Here is a 23,793-nt window from a genome sequence, read left to right as displayed (position 1 = left end):
TGGGTGTCTTTGAAGATTTTCGACAGAAGATGCATTGATGATTTGTTCATCATATGGAATGGAAAATAAATATCTATTTATTTTCCATTCTATATGATGAACAAATCATCAATTTGCTATGGCTTGACATAATGTAAGTCTATTAACTCTAATCCATGGGAGATTCAACTCACTTTCAATTTCCAAAAATATAAATTAGAATTCTTAGACATCATCATAGGACATGACGAAGAGCAATTCATCACAGAAACATATTTTAAATCTGTTGATGCTTATTCACATTATTATTTACTCTAGCAACCACTACAAGAAGTGGCTAAAAACATCTTCAATTTAAAATAATTCTAAAAAACATAAACAAAAATTCTCAAAACCCGTTTCAAAGAAAAAAATTATCCAAGTTAATCTCTAATGCATATAAACAGGTAAAAAACTAATTCAGAAAGACTGCCTAAAAAGTCATCCAGACAGGAATAAAAGAAGCACAGTAAATGCATAAAAATGTGACATCAGGCTGATTACCACCTACTTCAACCACCATAAAGGCATTGCTGACATATTAAAAAGAAACTGGAATATTCTGAGCAAAACTATTTTTTAAGAGATATTGTTTCAAAGATACCTGTAATTAGTTTCAGGAGAACCCCAACAATAAAAAAAAATCCTTACACCAAGCAGACCAAAGTAACACAAAAATAACACAATGGCAAAATCATAAGGAAAACCTGGCAGCTATAAATGTTGTCATCCTCAATGTCTGTGCTGCTGTATAATAGCATACAACCAGCCATCTTTTCAGTCTGCCACAGACTAAAATCAAAGAACATCTTACTTTCCAAAGCAAATACATCATATACTGTACCAGGTAAAATGTCCATGTCAACAGCAATATGTTGGCATGACTGTAAAAATGCTACATGACAGGTTAAACAATCACCATTTCAATATCTGTAGAAAATGTATGAAACATAGTGTGTCAAAACATTTTACCTGTCATCATGCAGCTGATCCAGAAAAATGTAAAATCACACACATCCATCGTTTATATCAGGTGAAGTTTATGGAAAACTTAAAAAGTTCACGTTAGGCTAAGTGCACACGTACCGGAACTCTCGCGGAAATTACCGCGAGAATTCCGGAATTCCATTCCGCGGGAAAATCGCATTTTAAATTCCCGTGATTTTCCCGCGGAAAAACTAGCATTTTGCAAGCGTATTTAGCTTGCAAAATGCTAGCGTTTTCCAAGCGATCTGTAGCATCGCTTGGAGAACTGATTGACAGTTTGGTCACACTCGTCAAACATAGTGTTTAACGAGTGTGACCAACTTTTTACTACTGAGGCTGCCTATGCGGCATCAGTAGTAAAAGATAGAATGTAAACAAAAATAAAAAATGGTGTTATTCTTACCTTCCGACGTCCCGCGCATCCATTCCCAGTAATCCTTTGCGAAAATGCCCGCGATGACGTCCGTTCTCGCGGGATCGCGATGTCTCGCGGTCATTCGCGATGACATCGAGAACGGACACCATCGCGGGCATTTTCACAAAGGCTTACTGGGACCGGGAGCGTGGAGAGAGGTGGGAAGGCTGCGCGGGACGCCGGAATGTGAGAATAATAATATTTTTTATTTTAAATTCTATTTTTTACAGGGATATGGTACCCAAAGCCCGGAGGACAGTCTCCTCTCCTCCGGACCGTGGGTACCATCCGCAATTGTTCTGCTTACTTTCCGCATGGTGTGCACAGCCACATGCGGGAAGTAAGCAGAACAATGCATTCCTATGGGTGCGGGATCGCCGCTTTTCCGCAAAATTAATGAGCATGCTGCGGTTTTTACCGCGAAGCGATTCCGTCGTGGTAAAAACCGCAGCATTAGCACAGCATTGCGGAATCCCATAGGAATGCATGGGATGCTTATTTTTCGCGTTTTCGCGGCAAAATTGCGCGGTTAAAACCGCCGCGGAAACGCAAAAAAAACGCCACGTGTGAACTCAGCCTTACAGTGATATTTTATCATGAAAGTATGGCACTTAACTAGAAGCATGCACTGGTGATTTCCTCACCTCAAACAATTGAAGCAAAAGCCAAGCACAGTGGTGGATATACCCCCCTAAAAGTTGTCAATGCCTCAATAACTTGTCATGTGGCCTTGAGCATCAATTAGAGCTTGACAACAACGTCTCATGCTGTTCACAAGTCGAATTATTGTCTGTTGAGGAATGGCATCCCATTCTTCTTGACAGGCATCCCTCTGGTCATTGATGTTCTGGGGTACAGAGTTATGAGCCTTTACACGGGGACTCAGCTGATCCCATAGGTTTTCTATGGGATTCAGGTCAGGAGAAAGTACAGGCGACACCATATGAGGTACTCCAGTCTCAGCTACTGTTTCCTAAAGATACGACCTCGATGAGTTATTCAAGTACTAGTCACTGTACCATTCACAAAGTGTAGGGTAATTCTGTATTGACTAGACACACCTGCCCACATAGTAACACCACCATCACTGTGACAAAAGTGGCTGATGCATAGAGCTCTCCTTGTCTTCAACATTGTTAGTGGCCATCATTTCTATTCAGCTTGAATTGACTTTCTTCAGTGAGCTACACTGAGGCCCACTCCACTTGGCCTTCATTCAGCATAGAAGGATTTTCTATCACTAGGGTCTCCAGCTCAGTCATCATCCATATATGTGGTTAAGTTACATTCATCACTTGCTGGTAACTTTAGTTTGAAACAAATGGTTCCTTTCTGATAATATTTGAAGCTCTTTTCGACAATCCAGTCCATCTGACTTTGCATTGAGATTCTGCATAAGATTCCAAATCCTGATGCAATGTCAGGTCTTACAGCAGTTTTAATGCAAATCAATTTTTCTATTGCCTTGCTGTATTGATTGTCATTTGGCAGTAAATTACCTTCATGATCTTCAATGAGGTGGAAGACAACTGCTATCTTCCCCTCTCTCTCAACATAAATTCCAGGTTATGCTTTATGTTTATAAGATCTTTGGTCTTAAAATTCTGATTTAGTATGTATAATATTCTTGTTTTCTCCCCTTGTCACTCAAAACAGTCTAAAAGAACCACATAAATGAGCACAAATTTTCATCTGTAAAGGGGGTTTTACACATAGCGATATCGCTAGCGATATTGCTAAAGCATCTCCGATTTGGTGACGCAGCAGCGATATCGCTAGCGATATCGCTATGTGTGATACTTACCTCCGACCGGCTCCCCCGCTGTCTGTCGTTGATCGCGCAGCTCCATTTCTCGTCGGGCGCTTCCTGCTGGGCATCCTGCTGGCGTCGACAAGCGACGCGTGTACGTGGTAGGAGGACGTTAGGATCGCCTCGTCTGAAAGGTAAGTAACAACCGCTGTATCGCTGCTGCATCGCTGTGAGATCTGCCTGTGTGGCAGCTCAGTATCGACCATTTAGCGATGGACCAGCGATCCTGACCCGGTCGTATCGTTGTCGGGATCGCTGGTGCATCGCTAAATGTAAACGGGCCTTTAGTCTCTTTGTATATAGGCGAGGATTTGCGTTCCTCCACCGAAAGTCCACATTTTTAGGCACTTGATTTATCTTGTTGTTCCATGCTCTAGTGACCTGTTCTAATGCTTTGACAAATCGCTTTGGCAAATCGTTAGTGACTTTGGTTAACATGGTTTCAGTAGACAAATAATTATAGCTGATAAACAAGTGTTGGATTAGGTGTGTGAAACAGATTTGTAAATTACTGAATTTGACTTGCTTACTTTTGACCTAATAATGTTTATCTTTGGTTTACTTTTAGGTACAAAGCCCCAGTGGTGACAGGTGGGAAGGGAAGGAGCAGGGTGTAGCTAAATATCCATCACACTGTGAAGCACGTTATATCAATGAGCCACGTGAAGATCGAAGATTAAGACAGGATTGTGTTACATACAGATATTATATCTGAATGGTACAGCTTCATAGCATCTGGCTCATGATATACAGTTATTTCTGGCTAGATAGTTTATCCACATAGATTAAAAATGCCAAGATTTTATAACATAGTATTAGCCTAAATACAAAACTGGAAGATGTATCTTATCTGCATTGCAAAAACACTTCTGCACAAGTCTGGTAATAAAGAAATGGTTTATAAGCTTCGATTTTATAGCCGAATTTTCATTATTAAATGTAATATTTACTAACATGTTTTTCTTCTGTCTTTTCTAATTTCACATTGTAAAAGAGATAAAAAAAATAATTTGCATTAAACATTCCTGTTTATTGATGTTAGACATTTAAGAAGAGGCATGCACGCTTTTGCCCAGGGCCTTAATAAGAAAACACTGAATGCACTTACAATTGAGATACTAAAGTTCGAAGAGACTGTCCTCAGGTCGAATAACAGAGCGCTTTGGGCCCAATTCTTTGTTGTATTTGCTCCTTTTTTTTGCCTGTTTTTCATTTGTGCCTTATTCTTTTTATATCTTGCTCCTTTTTTTAAATCTATTTTATCCTGGTTTCCAGATGTTTTTGGTTTATTCATCAATTGCGACTTTTTAATGTCCCCACCTCTCCCCCGAAATTATTTTTCTTGTCCATTTGAATTTTTTTTTTTTTTTTTACATTTTTATTGGACCATGCAACATTTTGAGCTCAAAAATCACAAAAAAACACATACAGACCAAAATAATGATCATTTTTGATTTTACAGAATTTAAAATAAAAACACAAATGATGATTTTTGCGCCCATTGTGTTTGAGTTCATTGCAATCAGATTGAGATGAAAGCAGTGACAAGTAGAGAATGTTGCTATCGTTTGAGGGGAATAAAACATTTGACATCATTCTGTACTTTTATATAAAATTGCCATAGAAACAGGTACATATCAAATTGAAAGACTTTATGCAAATTCATATTCTCAAACAAACCTTTCAAAAGAGCTATTAGGCATCAGTGATATAATTCTGTCTAGTTAGGAAGCCTGAATTAATGTCATTTGCTTTGGAGCAAATGAAAGTGATTACGGGTTCACTGGTGAAGCAGGACGACAGCCAAACACGGAAGGATTTTGCTGGTAGTGGACATACACAACTGTTCTTTACTTATACTTCTTGACTCATTCTTCTCTATTTTTTTATTTTGCAAGTGTCCTTCATTTTCACTGCTTGTAGAAAGAGGCCGTAACATCAGTACACTTTAGTTGGCTGCAGTTTGGCTGGTGATAGTCCAGATCCCCAGGATGGCACACAGGGCCGGACTGGCAATTCTGGCAAATGCCAGAAGGGCCTGTCTGGTCATGGGCTGCCTTGCTTGCTATGTTGTTAACAGAATCGATGTTCTCAAGATACCCATACTGTTAAGAATTACCCCAGCAGGCCACGGGTGTCATTAGAATTATTGGTCTTGTAGAAAATCTTCCTTTCCTCCATCCAGGGTAACATTAGTGATATATCCCATCTGGTTCATGGGGACGGGGACAACATGGGCCTGTGTGATTTCAAATGCCACATCTGAATTTCAGCCCAGATGGCACATTTATACATACTGTTGCATTGTTTGCTATGTCTTTTAGCACAATGTCAAGAACATTGAGCAGATACTAGGACATAAGCCATTACACAAAGAGAGCTGAACGGGGCATCAACCCAGGGGTAGTTTTGGGATCTGCTTCTTCACAGATGAGAGCAGGTTAACACTAGACACATTTTTCATTTTTATTTTTATTTATTTCAAAATAACAATGAATAACTTGAATCTACGCAATATTATATATGGTAACACTTGCAAAGCTAATGCTCCCAAAAGTAATGAGGTGAAAGCGTGTACAGCTTATTCTACATAGGAATAGAAAAAGGATTAGGATTAATGAAAGGACACCATTCATCTAGGAAATCACCAGACACACGGGTTTGACACCATGGGTTATACAGGGACCGGTAGATCCAATAATTGGTGTGGGTGTCCAGCCACAGACTAAGCGCTATTCCTCTGCACCTTCAGTGCTTCTCCTGAACAGCACGTTCACTCTCCCTGTGACACACTTGCCTCCCTGGGCAGGACATACCATTTGGAGAATCACAGCACCCAGTTGTGGACATTCATGCCTGTCACAAACAATACAGGATAGTTTCCTGTATATATTACAGTACAAATTTCTGGACACCCACACCAATTATTGGATCTACCGGTCCCTCTATAACCCAAGGTGTCAAACCCGTGGGTCTGGTGATTTCCTTTCATCCTCAGTAGCTGCTGCTTCCCAGACGTCTGTTTCTCCACATTATTAATGAATATTCCCAGTACTGAAGAGTGCCTACTTATGACAGCGGTTCTTTAATAATAATATATGGAATTTTCCATTACAGTTCCTCTCAGTTAAAACCAACTGTGAAAAAATTCTGTTTCTGATGAAGGTCAATTGTATGACCTAAAACGTTTAAAGAAGTAAAAGAAGTTTATTTAACTGGATGCCTTTTACAATAAAGGAACTGTCAAATCAATTTTTCTTTTGAGTGCCAAGTTTTTGTACTACATTGGTGCAGCAATAATGTTATAGCCCTCCACAGGCAGGGCTGTTGTCCCAGGGCAGTGTAGATGTGGAGACACTTAGATGGTGTAGTGTTTGGCACAGGGGATGTAGCAGTGCCAGGCGGACGGACGCAGGAAGGAATGGAGGACACCAGGGCATGTAGTTCCAAAGCTTTATTCACAGTCTGTAGTGCCCGCTTCAGTGCCGTGTCCTCCGGGTCAGGGACTCAGCCAACCCCCAGGCAAGATGGAATGCTCCCTTCCACACTCCGCCAACTTATGTGCCTTTTCTGAACGTCTCCTCTATAGCGCCTTTAAGTGTGAAGATCTCCTAGTACTGAGTTACACTGGAGTTCCTCCTGACAGATGTTCCCAAGAACTCTACTTGTACGGCAGACAGCTGTAGCCTGCTTCGGGGACTCTCTGCTCCTAAGTCCCGGCTCTCTATCCGTGTTGCTGTTGTGCCCTCAAGTCTTAGATGGGAGTAGTGCATTTACAGCCCACTACTCCACCGGTGTCTGCTGCAGAACCATTAGTGTCCATACAACCTCGGGGACCGGGCCCCGGCCTTGCGCTTAGAACTTCTAGGCAGGGTTCTTCCTTTAACCCATGTCCTCTGTGTTCCCTTTTACACCTACGTTCCATACATGTCCTTCTCTCCTATGGAGGCTCAGGCTTCAGTTCAATGTCTTTCTCCTTCTTTCCTTTCCCGTGCCAGCTGGCTCAGATCACTGAGGCAGCTGCAGCACTCCTTCCTCCATCCCTCTTCCAGGGATCCCCACTCCTCTCCGAGTGGCTTCCTCTCTCAGACTCCCCGTCTGACTGACCTGTAATCCTAAACCATCCCGCTCTTTTATGTATTCTCAACTCCACCCACCTCCCAGCACGTTTAGTGTTCCAAGCAGGGAACCACCAAAGGTGCTCTTCTTCTCTCTAAGCAAGGAGCCGCAATGTGGTTTTGCTGAACTACTCTATTGCGTGGGGTGCGAGTGTTGGAGCGTGGTCAGGAGCCCCCAACTTACCTGGATGGTGGGGCACCACACCTTAGGAGAAGGTGCAGTACCTCTGTGGCGACTGAGCCTCAGGGGCACCACAGATACATATCTAGTCTACAGTTCATAATTCTGATATAAAGACAACAGCTGCATTCTGTACAATGATGCAAATTACAGTCAAAACCTGTAGAAGCCTTTTCCGCTTTAAAAAAAAAAGAAATAATTTTTTACTGACAGTCAAAAAAAGTGTGAACTTTCAAGGAATTTCTAGGTGGTCAATAACCCAGACTGTTTCTCTTTTTGTGAATAATAATTTACAGATTCAAGTGATATAGGGGTGTGCTGAATCTGCATATTCGGTGTGACTATGAATTGATTGATGTGTGATATGCCTCAGTGACAGCACTTTAATGACAACCTTTTTCATTCTTCACAAACTGCAAACAAGATGGACATTTTATTACCCCTCTGTTTTAATTATCTAGTAAACCAAAATCCTGAAAGACAATGCTTATGTGGGCAAGACATCATTTATTATTATTTTTGTTTTTTTACCATTTACGACCTTGGACATATCCATATGCCCTGTTTACCAGTTTACTTGACACTTAATGACTTTGGACGTATGGATACATTGCAGTGATTGCATTAAAGTTGCAATGCCATCTTATCTCAGGCCACATGGAGTAGTCGTCCTAGGGGGTGGCAACGCTCCCCAGCAACTATGCTGTGATTGGCTGCTCAATTCTGAACAGACAATCGCAGCTTTTATCAGTGTTTCAGGCAATCAGATTGTCTGATTGGCTGCTTTCCTAATCCACTCCAATCCCCCTCTTCCCCCCTTTTCAGCAAGTTTTCCCTCTCCCCACACCCCTTCTGCCACTTGATCACTGATCAGTACCTGATCACCCGATTATTGGCAGTTTTTTCTTTTTCATGCATCATTCAGCCGTCGAGCATTGATCAGTGATGCAAATCACTGATCTGTACTCGTACTCAATGTTTTCCACAAGTTCTATTTTTTCACTAACTATTTCCCTCCCCTTTGCACCTCTCCACTGATTGGCACATGCTTATTTTTGGCAAGGACTTATTTTCTCCTATCAATTTTTTAACCCCTTTTTGCACGACATCCATGTGTGAGTCCTACAGCCATCGAGCGTTGGTTGTTTTATTTTTTGGGGTCAAAAAATGATTGAGAAAATAATCAGCTAGATTATTTGTTAAGATTAGATTAGGCACTGTAAAAATATACTGTGGTAGTCGATGTCTAATCTGGTATTTTTACTGCATTGAGTTAGTACCAGCGCGGAATAAAAATCATCCATGCATCTGTCCGTCAGCTGTGGAGCAATGATCAATGACGCACAACAGTGATCAATCTATGGTTGTTAGGATGTTTTTTGTAAAAAAAGAATAAAAAAATAACAGGTTAGGGACAGTAAAATATACTGTAGTAATCTTCATCTAATACTGTCATTTTTACTGAATTGAGTTAGTGTCAGCACGGAGAAAAGAATCATCAGCGCGTCCTACAGCTGTCGAACGCTGGTGACTGATGCACTGTGCACATCAGTGATCAACCTCCGGTACTTAGGGGTTGTTTGTGAAAAGAGAATTAAAAATTAATTTACATCATGGACAGAAATATACTGTAGTAATTGTCGCCTACTAGTGCCGCGGCTGTACCAGAGAGAGGAAGCTTGCTGTGAGGCTGCGTTCACACGTTGCGCTTTTTTAGCGTTTTCGTTGTGGTTTTTCACGCACAAAATCGCTGCAAAAGCGCAAAAAAACACATCCCATGCAATCCTATGGGATTCTGCAATGCTGTGCTAATGCTTTGGATTTTTCCGCTGCGGAATCGCATAGCGGAACAATCCGCAGCCTGCTCATTCTTTTTGCGGAATCGCGGGGATTCCGCACCCATAGGATTGCATTAAAATGCTCACTTTACACATGTGGCTATGCCCACCATGCGTGAAGTGAGTGCTTCATGTGCGGATGGTACCCAGGGTCTGGAGGAGGGGAGACTGTCCTCCAGGCCCTGGGTACCATAATCCTGTAAAAAATAGAATAAAAATAAAAAATATTGTTACTCTCACCTTCCGACGGCCCTCGATCTCCTTCCTGCCTCTCACCACGCTCCCGGCATCTTCCAGTCCCAGTAATGCTTTGCGCGAATGACCGCGATGACGTCGCGCTCTCGCTAGCGTGACATCATCGCAGATCCTTCGCGCAAAGCATTACTGGAACCGGAAGGTGCCGGGAGCGTCGGAAGGTGAGAATAACAATATTTTTTATTTTTTTTATTTTTTACATCCTATCTTTTACTACTGATGCTGCAAAGGCAGCACAATAGTAAAAAGTTGGTCACAATTGTCAAACACTATGTTTGATAAGTGTGACCAACCTGTCAATCAGTTTTCCAAGCGATGCTACAGATCGCTTGGAAAACGCAAGCATTCTGCAAGCTGATTACGCTTGCAAAACGCTAGTTTTTTGCGGGAATTCCGTATGCGAATTTCCCGCGACTTTCCAGCTGCAAGGAGTTGCAGAATTGCCATGGAAATTTCTGCGGCAATTCTGCACGTGTGCACATAGCCTGATGCTGCGGCTGTGGGAGAGCGTGCGGAGAGGTGAGAGGTGCTCTGTGTGTGTGTGTTGGTGTGTGTGTAGCGATGCAGGGGAATGTGCAGAGAGGTGAATGGTGCTGTGTGTATCTGTGTGTGTGTAGGTGGAGAAGAGGGCAATGATGTGATGGTGGTGATGGGGGAGAAGGCAATGATGTGGCTGATGAGGAGAAGGTAATGATGGGGGTAACAGAGAGGGCATTGATTAGAGTGGTGGGGGAGAAAGCAATGATGGAGGTGGTGGAAAGGCCAATGATGGGGTGGTGGAAAGGGCAATAATGGGGGTGGGGGGAGGAGGAAATGGTGGAGGTGGTGGAATGGGCAAAGGTGGTGGTGGAGAGGGCAATGATGGGGATGGTGGGGGAGTAGGAAATGATGGTGGCAGTGGAAAGGACAATGATGGGGTGGTGGGGAGGGCTGCAATGATGGAGGTGGTGGGGAAGAAGTCAATGATGGGGGTGGTGGGGGAGAGGGCAATGATGGGGGTGGTGGGGGAGAGGCAATGATGGGAGTTGTGGGGGAGAAAGCAATGATGGAGGTGGTGGAAAGGACAATGATGGGGTGGTGGAATGAGCAGTGATGGTCATGGTGGATAGGGCAATAATGGGGGTGGTGGGTGAGGAGGAAATGATGAGATGGTGGAATGGGCAATGATGGTGGTGGTAGGGGAGAAAGCAATGATAGAGGTGGTGGAAAGAACAACGATTGGGGTGGTGGGGAAAAGGCAATGATGGTGGTGGTGGTGGATAGGACAATGATGGTCATGGTGGAAAGGGCAATAATGGGGGTGGTGGGGAAGGAAATGATGGAGGTGGTGGAATAGGCACTGATGGAAAGGGCAATAATGGGGGTGGTGGGGAGGAGGAAATGATGGATATGGTGGAATGGGCAATGATGGGGTAGTGGGGGAGAAAGCAATGATGGAGGTGGTGGAGTAGGCAATGGGGGTTGGGGAAAAGGCAATGATGGTGTGAGGGAGAAGGCAATGATGGAGGTGGAGGAATGGGCAATGATGGGGTGGTGGGGAGAAAGCAATGATAGAGGTGGTGGAAGGGGCAATGATGGGGGTGCTGGGGGAGAAGGCAATGATGGGGGTAGGGGAGAGGACAATAATGGGATGTGGGGGAGGAGGACAATGAGGGGTGTGGGGGATTGGGAAGAGAGGAAGGGGGATTTATAAAGGATTTAGGAACAGGGGAGGTGGAGGAAGACATTATTATTGCTTTATTATGTTTAACACATTCCCTTAGTATATAGTGTACTCACTTATTATACATGGCACAACACCTTAGTATATAGTGTACTCACTTATGTATAGCACAGTCCCTTAGTATATAGTGTACTCACTTATTATGTACTAGCTGAAGAGCCCGGCCCTGCCCTGGCATAGTAACTAGCTGTGGCTAGTTATAGCAAATTATAATTATCCTCCATCCCATAGTCCCGTGCCCATATACCTATCATACATATCCACAATCCCATAGGCCTGTGCCCATATACTCATCATACATATCCTCCATCCCATAGTTGAGTGCCCATATACCCATCACACACCCTCCATCCCATAGTACCATGCCCATGTACCCATCATACATATTCGCTATCCCATAGTCGAGTGCCCATATACCCATCACACATCCTTCATCTCATAGTCCCATGCCCATATACCCATCATTCATATCCTCCATCCCATAGTCCCGTGCCCATATACCCATCATACATATCTGCCATCCCATAGTCCCGTGCCCATAAACCCATCATACAAATCCTCGATCCCTTAGTCCAGTGCCCATATACCCATCACACATCCTCCATCCCATAGTCCCGTGCCCATGTACCCGTCATACATATCCTCCATCCCATAGTCCAGTGCCCATATACCCATCACACATCCTCCGTCCCATAGTCAACCATTTTGACATCATAATGAGCGGCGGGACCTGCAACCTATGATGACATCAGCGTCGCCATGGCAACCATTATGACATCATAATGAGGGACTGGGCTTGATACACACACACTTTTTCCCCATTATGTAGATAGGGGCAAAATTGTTTGGTGAATTGGAATGCGCGGGATTAAAATTTCGCCTCACAACATAGCCTAGGACACTCTCGTGGTCCAGACATGTGACTGTGCCAAATTTTGTGGCTGTAGCTGCGACGGTGCGGATGCCAATCCCGGACATACATACATACATACATACATACATACACATACTTGAGCTTTATATATTAGACTAGCTGAAGAGTCCGGCGCTGCCCGGGCATAGTAACTAACTTTGGTTAGTTATAGCAAATTATAATTATCCTCCATCCCATAGTCCCGTGCCCATATATCCATCATACCCATGCCCATATACCCATCATACATATCCTCCATCCCATAGTCGAGTGCCCATATACCCATCACACATCCTCCATCCCATAGTCCCATGCCCATATACCCATCACACACCCTCCATCCCATAGTCCCATGCCCATGTACCCATCATACATATTCGCCATCCCATAGTCCCATGCCCATATACCCATCACACATCCTCCATCCCATAGTCCCATGCCCATATACCCATCATACATATTCGCCATCCCATAGTCGAGTGCCCATATACCCATCACACATCCTTCATCTCAGTCCCATGTCCATATACCCATCATACATATCCTCCATCCCATAGTCCCGTGCCTATATACCCATCATACATATCCGCCATCCCATAGTCCCATGCCCATATATCCGTCATACATATCCTCCATCCCATAGTCCAGTGCCCATATACCCATCATACATCCTCCATCCCATAGTCCCGTGCCCATATACCCGTCATACATATCCTCCATCCCATAGTCCAGTGCCCATATACCCATCACACATCCTTCTTCCCATTAGTCAACCATTATGACATCATAATGAGCGGCGGGGCTAACCTATGATGACATCAGCGTTGCCATGGCAACCATTATGACATCATAATGAGGGGCGGGGCTTGATACACACACACTTTTTCCCCATTATGTAGATAGGGGCAAAATTGTTTGGTGAATTGGAACGCGCGGGGTTAAAATTTTGCCTCACAACATAGCCTAGGACACTCTCGGGGTCCAGACGTGTGACTGTGCCAAATTTTGTGGCTGTAGCTGCGACGGTGCGGATGCCAATCTCAGACATACACACATACATACATACATACACACACTTGAGCTTTATATATTAGATAACACCATCCTTAGTTACATAGTTTCCGCTTTTATTATGTACTAGCTGAAGAGCCCGGCGCTGCCCGGGCATAGTAACTGTGGTTAGTTATAACAAATTATAATTATCCTCCATCCCATAGTCCCGTGCCCATATACCCATCATACATATCCACCATCCCATAGGCCCGTGCCCATATACCCATCATACATATCCTCCATCCCATAGGCCCGTGCCTATATACCCATCACACATCCTCCATCCCATAGGCCCGTGCCCATATACCCATCATACATATCCTCCATCCCATAGTCGAGTGCCCATATACCCATCACACATCCTCCATCCCATAGTCCCATGCCCATATACCCATCATACATATTCGCCATCCCATAGTCGAGTGCCCATATATCCATCACACATCCTTCATCTCATAGTCCCATGCCATTATACCCATCATACATATTCGCCATCCCATAGTCGAGTGCCCATATATCCATCACACATATCCACCATCCCATAGGCCCGTGCCCATATACCCATCATACATATCCTCCATCCCATAGGCCCGTGCCTATATACCCATCACACATCCTCCATCCCATAGGCACGTGCCCATATACCGGTCATACATATCGTCCATCCCATAGTCCCGTGCCCATATACCCATCACACATCCTCCATCCCATGGTCAACCATTATGACATCATAATGAGCGGCGGCAGGTCTTGCAACCTATGATGACATCAGCGTCGCCATGGCAACCATTGTGACATCATAATGAGGGGCGGGGCTTGACACGCACACACTGCTTCCCCAGTATGCAAATAGGGGCATTGTGACATCACAATGAGGGGCGGGGCTTGATGCGCACACACTTTTTCCCCAGTATGTAGATAGGGGCAAAATTGTTTGGTGAATTGGAACGTGCGCGGTTAAAATTTCGCCTCAAAACATAGCTTAGGACGCTCTCGGGGTCCAGACGTGTGACTGTGCCAAATTTTGTGGCTGTAGCTGCGACGGTGCGGGTGCCTATCCCGGACATACACACACACACACACACACACACACACATACATACATACACACTTTGAGCTTTATATATTAGATAACACTGTCCCTTTTTAACATACCATCCTCTCTAGTTATATGTAGTGCTGTCCCTTATTATATAGCTTCCTCTGCTGTTATGTACAGTGCTGTCTCTTACATAGTGTATTCATATTATTATTTTTGTCATTCCCAGCGCCCTCTTTTATTACATAGTCCGCTCTCTTATTATATATAACATGACTGCTGATGGAGGAGTGGTGACAAGACTACCAGCCCATCATCCCCTCCATTAGAAAAGAAGCTTTCCCATGCTCCATCAGCCATCATTGCATTATACAGCTAGCAAGACAGGATGGTATGTAATAAAAAACAGGGCTCTATATAATCCAATATGTAAGGGACAGTGCCGTACATAGCCAGAGAGGGCACTGTATAAGAGAAGGCAATATACATAATAAAGGAGACTATGTAATATATATACATGTATGTGTGTGTGGCTATATATATAAATATATATATATATATATATATATATATAGCTTTGTCACCATAAAATGAAGGGGGTCCAGACACATTTCTTCCACAGGGGCCCCAAGCGGTCAGTGTCCGCCCCTGGTGAGTGAGGGGGGGTCCTCATTCAGTAAGAGGTAATATGGGTGGTGGGGGATGGATTTCTCAGTCAGTTATGGGTGACTGGGAGTCCCCATTCCAAAACACCTGTAACATCCTTTACTGAATGAGGACCCCACACACTCACACTGAAAGCTATACATGCTTTGTACATTGGAATAAACATTCATACTCCATATACACATGTAACACCCATGTTACTGTTCAGATTCTGCAACTGAAACACCGGGTGTTTGTCGCGCTGTCATGTGCATGACAATGCGGCAAACGCCGCTTCTGATCAGCTGGGAAATCATCCCCGCCGGTCAGAGAGCCGCGGTTCCCACGCTGTCAAAAGCCTGTCAAAAGTTTACCTCCGGTCTCTGGTGTCAGCTGATGGGACTACTGATCCCATGATCGGACACCTGCTGCCACTAATTACAGTAAGAGCAGGAGTGGCGGATAGGAGTATTCATTAGCCACTCCTGCGCTGTAAATAAATAATTTTAAGAAAAAACGACGTGGGTTCCCCTGTATTTTTGCTAACCTGCCAGGCAAAATTCACAGCTGGGGGCTTCAGCTCTCAGCTGTCAGCTTCAGCATGGCTAGTTATCAAGAATAGAGGTGTAAGGAGGTGGCAGGTCCCCTAAGTTGCGCCCTCTCCTTCTCTGTGTGATCTTAGTAATTAAGGTTGAAGGAAGACTTTAAGTCCATCTAGTTCAACCCATATCCTATCCTAACTTGCCCTAACATGTTGATCCAGAGGAAGGCAAAAAAACCATGTGGCAAACAGTAAGCTTCACATTGGGGGAAAAAAATTCCTTCCTGACTCCACATACGTCAATCAGACTAGCTCCCTGGATCAACGCAATATTAAGGAAACTAGTGTATATTACCCTATAATATTATACTTTTCAAGAAAGGCATCCAGTCCCTTCTTAAATTTTAGTAGGGAATCACTCATTACAACATCATATGGCAGAGAGTTCCATAGTCTCACTTCTCTTACAGTAAAGAATCCACGCCTGTGATTATGCTTAAACCTTCTTTTTTCCAGACGTAGAGGATGCCCCCTTGTCCCCGTCACAGGTCTAAGAGTAAAAAGATCATTAGAAAGGTCTCTGTATTGTCCCCGCATATATTTATACATTTTAATAAGATCACCCCTAAGCCTTCGATTCTCCAAACTAAATAACCCCAAGTGTAATTACCTATCTTGGTATTGCAGACCCCTTGTTCCCTAATAACCTTGGTCGCTCTTCTCTGCACCCGCTCCAGTTCAGCTATGTCTTTCTTATACACCGGAGACCAGAACTGTACACAGTATTCTAAGTGTGGTCGCACTAGTGACTTATATAGAAGTAACATTATGTTCTCCTCATGAGCATCAATGCCTCTTTTAATGCATCCCATTAATTTATTTGCCTCTGCAGCAGCTGCCTGACTCTGGCCACTAAATGTGAGTTTGTCGTCCACCCATACACCCAGGTCTTTTTCAGTGACAGTTTTGCCCAGTGTTTTACAATTAAGCACATAATTATACATCTTGTTTGTTCTACCCAAGTGCATGACCTTACATTTATCCCCATTAAAGCTCATTTGCCATTTATCAGCCCAAGCTTCTAGTTTACATAAATCCTCCTGTAATATAAAATTGTCCTCCTCTGTGCAGAGTTTAGTGTCATCTGCAAATATTGAAATTCTACTCTCTATGCCCCCTACAAGGTCATTAATAAATATGTTAAAAAGAAGCAAGCCCAATACTGACCCCTGTGGTACCCCACTGCTAACCGTGACCCAGTCTGAGTGTGCGCCATTAATAACCACCATTTGTTTCCTATCCCTGAGCCAGCTCTTAACCCACTTACACATATTTTCCCCTATCCCCATTGTCCCCATTTTATGTATCAACCTTTTGTGTGGCACTGTATCAAAAGCTTTTGAAAAGTCCATGTACACCACGTCCACTGCATTCCCTTGGTCCAGTCCGGAACTTACCTCTTCATGAAAGCTTATTCAATTAGTCTAACAGGAACGGTCCTGTCATGGTCACGTGTGACTGGACACACCGTCTCCAGCAGGGCGAATTTATATGACACGCGTGACACTGGATTCACCGCCTCCAGCAGGGCGAATTTAAATAATAGAACATGCAGCCGGATACACCGCCTCCAGCAGGCGAATTTCAGTAGTACACGTATGTCTGGATACACCGCCTCCAGCAGGGCGAATTTCAGAATAAAGGGGAAAACCAGGAAAACAATTACAATGGTGGCCCTGCGATAGGGAACGGGGATGTGGAGACCTCCTGCACTCCCCTGAGTCAGTGTCTCTACACTCCTAACGATCCCTAGGCCGGTTCCGCATGGGTGCCGATCAGGATACCTGAAATTCCTAGCTCGCCCTCAATCAATCCCTTACTAGGGAAGTGGACGGTGCAGAAACTAATCCCACCACTGCACTAAAACACACATTGAGGAAAGTGACAAACAGGGAAACACCACTTGGCTTTGCTCTGTTGCTAATGCTCCAAGCAACAGAGTCTGACACCTGAGTGCATCTTTTCCTCCAACCGGATCCAACACCTGAGTGCAGCTTTCCAGCAACAGAGTCCCGCATCTGAGTGCAGCTTTACAGCAACAGAGTCCAGCATCTGAGTGCAGCTCTCTTCCAGCAACAGAGTCCAGCATCTGAGTGCAGCTTTCACCATAGCTGCCACTCCACCAAGCTTTGCAAGAACTCCTCGCTGACACCATAGCTGCCACTCCACCAAGCTTTGCAAGAACTCCTCGCTGACACCATAGCTGCCACTCCACCATGCTTTACAAGAACTCCTCGCTGACACCATAGCTGCCACTCCTCCAAGCTCTGCCAGAACTCCTCACTGACACCATAGCTGCCACTCCAGGATTCTGACTGAGCTGCCAGTAACTCTCTCTAGCTCCTTCCTTCACCATGGATGGTTGGAAAACACCAATATCACCAACAGTGAGTGAGAACACCTGACACACCTTTATAATTAGGAGCCAGAGTCTCACACCTGTTAGAGATTCCCATGCAATAATGCTCCCCACCACCGGGGGCAAACTAGAACAAAAGACACCACTGTGTAATAACCCTAATGGCCACCGGGGGCAAAACCAACTCTAAGCAACCAGCTCAAAGGAAAAAAAAAAAGGTTACTTATTCAAAACCTGTCATATCCAACCTGGATTGTGACAGGTCCCTTGTAAACCCATGTTGATATTGGGTCATGAGGTTATTTGTCTTCAGATACTCCAGTATAGTATCTCTTAGAAAACCCTCCAAGATTTTACCCACAGTTGAGTTTAAACTTACTGGCCTATAATTTCCAAGTTCAGTTTTTGCCCCCTTTTTGAATATTGGCACCATATTTGCCATACGCCAGTCCTGTGGTACAGACCCTGTTATTATGGAATCTTTAAAGATTAAAAATAATGGTCTATCTATGACTGTACTTAATTCCTGCAGTACTCGGGGGTGTATCCCATCCGGGCCCGGGGATTTGTCAATTTTAGTGATTTTTAGATGCCGCCGTACTTCCTGCTGGGTTAAGCAGGTGACATTTAATGGAGAATTTTTTTTATCAATGATCATGTTATCTGTCATGGGATTTTCTTGTGTAACTACTGTGTAGCCACCTTATATAAATGTATGTGCTGTATTTGTTATGCCTTGTATTGTATTTGTGGATGTTCCCCTTTAAGGGCTGTGTATTGTTAGGGACAGTGAATTGTTAATTTGGCGGGCTGGGCCAGCAGCAGCAGAAAGGCGGGAGGAAGCTGCTGTCTCCAGTCAGTAGCCTGGACATGTTGGCCTAGGGCAGACGTATAATACAGACAGGGCATTGCCAGACTCCCGGGGGGAGAGATCTGTTGACCTGGACCCAAGGACTTAAGGATTAAAGGATTTCAACATGGGCCCCAGGACTCTGGAAGGGCCCCTGCTGAAGGAACTTTAACATCCAGATACCAGCGAGAGGACTACTGCGAAATTCGGCAACTGAGGCCATTGAGGGTACTGCTGTTGGCAGTGTCAGGTAGAGAGCAGGAAGCCAGTTTTGAACTTGTCTTTTCTTTCCTCTTCATCATCATTTATTAAAAAAGTTATTCCCTGCTGGACTACAGCTGTGTTCTTGAACTTCTATTGCCTGGATTGCTGTGGCCAAAGGAAGGAAAGGTAACCCGTGGGAAGAAGCTGTGTCAGTTCTGTCTATTTGTTACAGAGGGGTCCCCATGCTATTTTTTTAATTATTTAAATAAATAATTTTAAAAAATTGTGTGGGGTCTCCCCCATTTTTGACAACCAGCCTTGCTAAAGCAGACAGCTGAGGGCTGGTATTCTCAGGCTGGTAAGGGGCCATGGATATTGGCACCTCCAGCCTAAAAATAGCAGCTCGCAGCCATCCAGAAAAGGCACATCTATTAGATGCACCAATTCAGTAGCTTTGCCAGGCTCTTCCGAATTGCCCTGTAGCAGTGGAAAGTGGGGTTCATATTTGTGGGGTTGATGTCACCTTTGAATTGTCAGGTGACATCAAGCCCATGGATTAGTAATGGAGAGGCGTCTATAAGACACCTTTCCATTACTAACCCTATAGTTGTACAGTAAATAAAGACACAGCAAGAATAAAGTTCTTTATTTGAAATAAGACTAAACACTGTTTTCCATTTTTAGTTAGACTCCTAATTCCAGCGAAGCCCTCGTTCTCCTGTAATAAAAGTAAAATAAAAAAACAACAATATACCATACCTGTCCATCGTTCTGTCCCATACCGTAATCCATGTCTGGGGTATAAACAGTTTACAACCTGGACAGTGTCAAGATGGGTCCGTCCAGGCTGGGAACCACTGGTGACTGAACTGTGCAAGCACAGCCTCAGAGACCGATAGTGACGTCATCGAGGTTAAGTCCAGTCACTGAGGCTCTGTTCCCAGCTGGGCTGAACTGCTGTGACGTCGGTGACATAACTGCTAGCACCATGAGAGTGCGCAGATATCCCATATGTGGGGCAAAACTACTAATTGGACGCATTGCAGGACTCAGAAAGGATGGAGTGACATTTTGGAAGCACATTTTGATGGAATAGTCATGTTGCATTTGGAGAGCCCCTGATGTGCCTAAACAGTGGAAACCCCCCACATGTGACCCAATTTTGGAAACTAGACCCCTCAAGAAATGTACCTAGACATGTGGTGTGCACCTTGAACGCTAAGCAGGAGCTTATAGGCCACCGTCCCGGGGTGACCCTGCGGCTGTCTTTTAGTCCGGGGTTACCATGGAGACCATTGGCATAATGCGATCAAAATCATTTTGCTGAAAGGAGCAAAGCGTGAGCTCCTTCTTTCAGCGATGCCCATCGATGTTACTGTCACTATTGACAGTGGTAATAGAGGGGATAAAAGCCTGTGATCCGTACTAGCACAGATCGTGGGTGTTGCTGTAGAGTGTCAGCTCTCATATAGAGCTGACACCTGCATTTGATCCTGGTGGTGCGCAGTGTGAACCCGTGCGATTGTGAAGCAGTATACTGTATGTACAGCAGGTTGCAGGAATGCAGCTTCTGCAGCACTATACATATACGGCACATGTTGATGTAACTTCTAAAACGCCTGTATTTCCAATCATAGCCACTAGATGATGCTCCCCTGCTTCTTATGTGGGCTGCGGAGTGAAGGTTTTTTTCCAGGACTATCTGCTATTTCTTTCTACAGGATCATGCACCTGAAAAGCCCTGTCTCGAAAAGCAGAGAAGACAGTTCTTAGCTAATAAAATTAAAAACCAGTTTTGAACCCTTAGATGTTGCTCACTACATTACTTGCATAAATGGAATTATTACCTGTGTAGGTGAGCAGATCTCATCTGTGCAATTTTAAGGGAAATCCTGAAAACATGACCTGTTGGTAGCATTGAGGACTGGATTTGGGGAGCACTGGCATAAGTGATTGAACGATTGCAGGTTCAGGTCCCCTAAGGGACTAGAAAAATGTATAAAAATGTTTTATCCCTTGAAAAACAAAGAAATAAAGTTTTTTTTTAAATAAACATATTTGATATTGTCATTTTGCAAAAAGCCTTATCTCTCAAAATATAAAATTATTTAAAGTGGTGTAAATGCTGAAAAAAAAAATCGGAGCACTAGAATTGCCATTTTTGGTCACCACTAGTGATGAGAAAATAGTGAAATATTCGGATTCGGGAAAATCGGTACGAATAATTTCTAATGTCCGTGTATTCGTACCGAAGAACGAATCCAATACAAGTTGATGGGAAAGTCGAATATTTTTCTGCTGGACCCAACAAACAGGTGTGGGGGCCTGAGAAAAAACTGAAATGGATGGGAAAAAGCTAAAACTAAATAGGAACAGCATGGAGAAATGACTGTCTGCCTTTCTGACTGACATGTGGTATCTGTGAATAATGTTGTCAGACTATTTCACCGGTTTTTGCGGATTTCTAAGAAGACCTACCAAATCTACATTTTTTTTAAAGGGAAACATTTTTTCCTTTATAATTACTTGTATATAAAGCAAAATAGAAAAAAAAAATAACAATAAAAAAAATTATACCTCCCATTTAGCATATGTTCACACAGCATTTTGGCTTTAGTTTTTCCCTTTATACAGTCATATGTTAAAGTTTGGGCACCCCTATTAAATGTTAACCTTTTTTCTTTATAACAATTTTGGTTTTTGCAACAGCTATTTCAGTTTCATATATCTAATAACTGATGGACTCAGTTATATTTCTGGATTCAAATGAGGTTTATTGTACTAACAGAAAATGTGCAATCTGCATTTAAACAAAATTTGACCGGTGCAAAAGTATGGGCACCCTTATCATTTTCTTGATTTGAACACTCCTAACTACTTTTTACTGACTTCCTGAAGCACTAAATTGGTTTTGTAACCTCATTGAGCTTTGAACTTCATAGCCAGGTGTATCAAATCATGAGAAAAGGTATTTAAGGTGGCCACTTGCAAGTAGTTCTCCTATTTGATTCTCCTATGAAGAGTGGCATCATGGGCTCCTCAAAACAACTCTCAAATGTCTGAAAACAAAGATTATTCAGCATAGCTTTTCAGGGGAAGGATACAAAAAGTTGTCTCAGAGATTTAACCTGTCAGTTTCCACTGTGAGGAACATAGTAAGGAAATGGAAGAACACAGGTACAGTTCTTGTTAAGCCCAGAAGTGGCAGGCCAAGAGAAATATCAGAAAGGCAGAGAAGAAGAATGGTGAGAACAGTCAAGGACAATCCACAGACCACCTCCAAAGACCTGCAGCATCATCTTGCTGCAGATGGTGTCACTGTGCATCGGTCAACAATACAGCGCACTTTGCACAAGGAGAAGCTGTATGGGAGAGTGATGCGAAAGAAGCCGTTTCTGCAAGCACGCCACAAACAGAGTCGCCTGAGGTATGCAAAAGCACATTTGGACAAGCCAGTTACATTTTGGAAGAAGGTCCTGTGGACTGATGAAACAAAGATTGAGTTGTTTGGTCATAGAAAAAGGCGTTATACATGGAGGCTAAAAAACACAGCATTCCAAGATAAACACTACCCACAGTAAAATTTGGTGGAGGTTCCATCATGCTTTGGGGCTGTGTGGCCAATGCCGGCACCGGGAATCTTGTTAAAGTTGAGGGTCGCATGGATTCAACTCAGTATCAGCAGATTCTTGACAATAATGTGCAAGAATCAGTGATGAAGTTGAAGTTACACAGGGGATGGATATTTCAGCAAGACAATGATCCAAAACACCGCTCCAAATCTACTCAGGCATTCATGCAGAGGAACAATTACAATGTTCTGGAATGGCCATCCCAGTCCCCAGACCTGAATATCATTGAACATCTGTGGGATGATTTGAAGCGGGCTGTCCATGCTCGGCGACCATCATACTCAACTGAACTGGAATTGTTTTGTAAACAGGAATGGTCACAAATACCTTCATCCAGGATCCAGGAACTCATTAATAGCTACAGGAAGCGACTAGAGGCTGTTATTTTTGCAAAAGGAGGATCTACGAAATATTAATGTCACTTTTATGTTGAGGTGCCCATACTTTTGCACCGGTCAAATTTTGTTTAAATGCAGATTGCACATTTTCTGTTAGTACAATAAACCTCATTTGAATCCAGAGATATAACTGAGTCCATCAGTTATTAGATATATGAAACTGAAATAGCTGTTGCAAAAACCAAAATGGTTATAAAGAAAAAAGGTTAACATTAATAGGGGTGCCCAAACTTTAACATATGACTGTATTTGTGAGGGCTCTCACTCCTACATTTGGGAAGTCTCTCCCTCATTCAAAATTGTTAGTGGAATACATATTCCCTTGCACTTTACAATGCCAGCTAAAACATGCTCATTTGAATTTTGGGCTTCGCCCGCCACCAAAACCACGTCCATCGCCACGTCATTATGCAGCCCCTTACTTCACATTTTCAGAGGGCGAGCAGGTGCCGTGAAACCTGAGTTTGGGAAGGCCCTCAGGTGGCCCTGTATCATACATTTGGGAGGTCCCTCCCTCATTCAAAATTGTTAGCTAGATAGTGGACAACATACTGTATTTTTCGGACTATAAGGCCGGCGTCACACTAGCGAGAAAATCGGACGAATGCAATGCGATAAAAAAATCGCATTGCAATCGTACCAATGTTATTCTATGGTGTAGCTCCCATCATCCGATTTTTTATCGGATCTTTTCCTCAGGCCGAGACAATCGCAGCATGCTGCGATTATCACCGATTTTCGGTTCAGACTCGCC

The 23,793-nt window shown here is 43.6% G+C and overlaps 1 protein-coding gene across 2 annotated transcripts in view; it reads left to right on the top strand.

Moving 5' to 3' along the window:
* Positions 1-4,194, top strand: part of NECTIN3 (nectin cell adhesion molecule 3) — a 247,782-nt gene extending 243,588 nt beyond the window's left edge. The window contains exon 8 of one of the 2 annotated variants that reach the window (XM_073542523.1): positions 3,799-4,194. In XM_073542523.1, the coding sequence (XP_073398624.1) occupies positions 3,799-3,945 (147 nt within the window). In that variant the 3' untranslated portion in view covers positions 3,946-4,194. The remainder of the gene's footprint in view (positions 1-3,798) is intronic. The other variant, XM_073542524.1, reaches the window with a different exon arrangement.
* The last annotated feature ends 19,599 nt before the right edge of the window (positions 4,195-23,793 follow it).

The sequence above is a fragment of the Dendrobates tinctorius genome, unplaced genomic scaffold (genome assembly GCF_039654945.1).
Source record: "Dendrobates tinctorius isolate UK_male_01 unplaced genomic scaffold, ASM3965494v1 ptg000127l, whole genome shotgun sequence".
In the NCBI taxonomy this organism is placed as follows: domain Eukaryota; kingdom Metazoa; phylum Chordata; class Amphibia; order Anura; family Dendrobatidae; genus Dendrobates; species Dendrobates tinctorius.
Note: the sequence above shows the minus strand (reverse complement) of the source record. Positions and strands in the feature narration are given on the sequence as shown.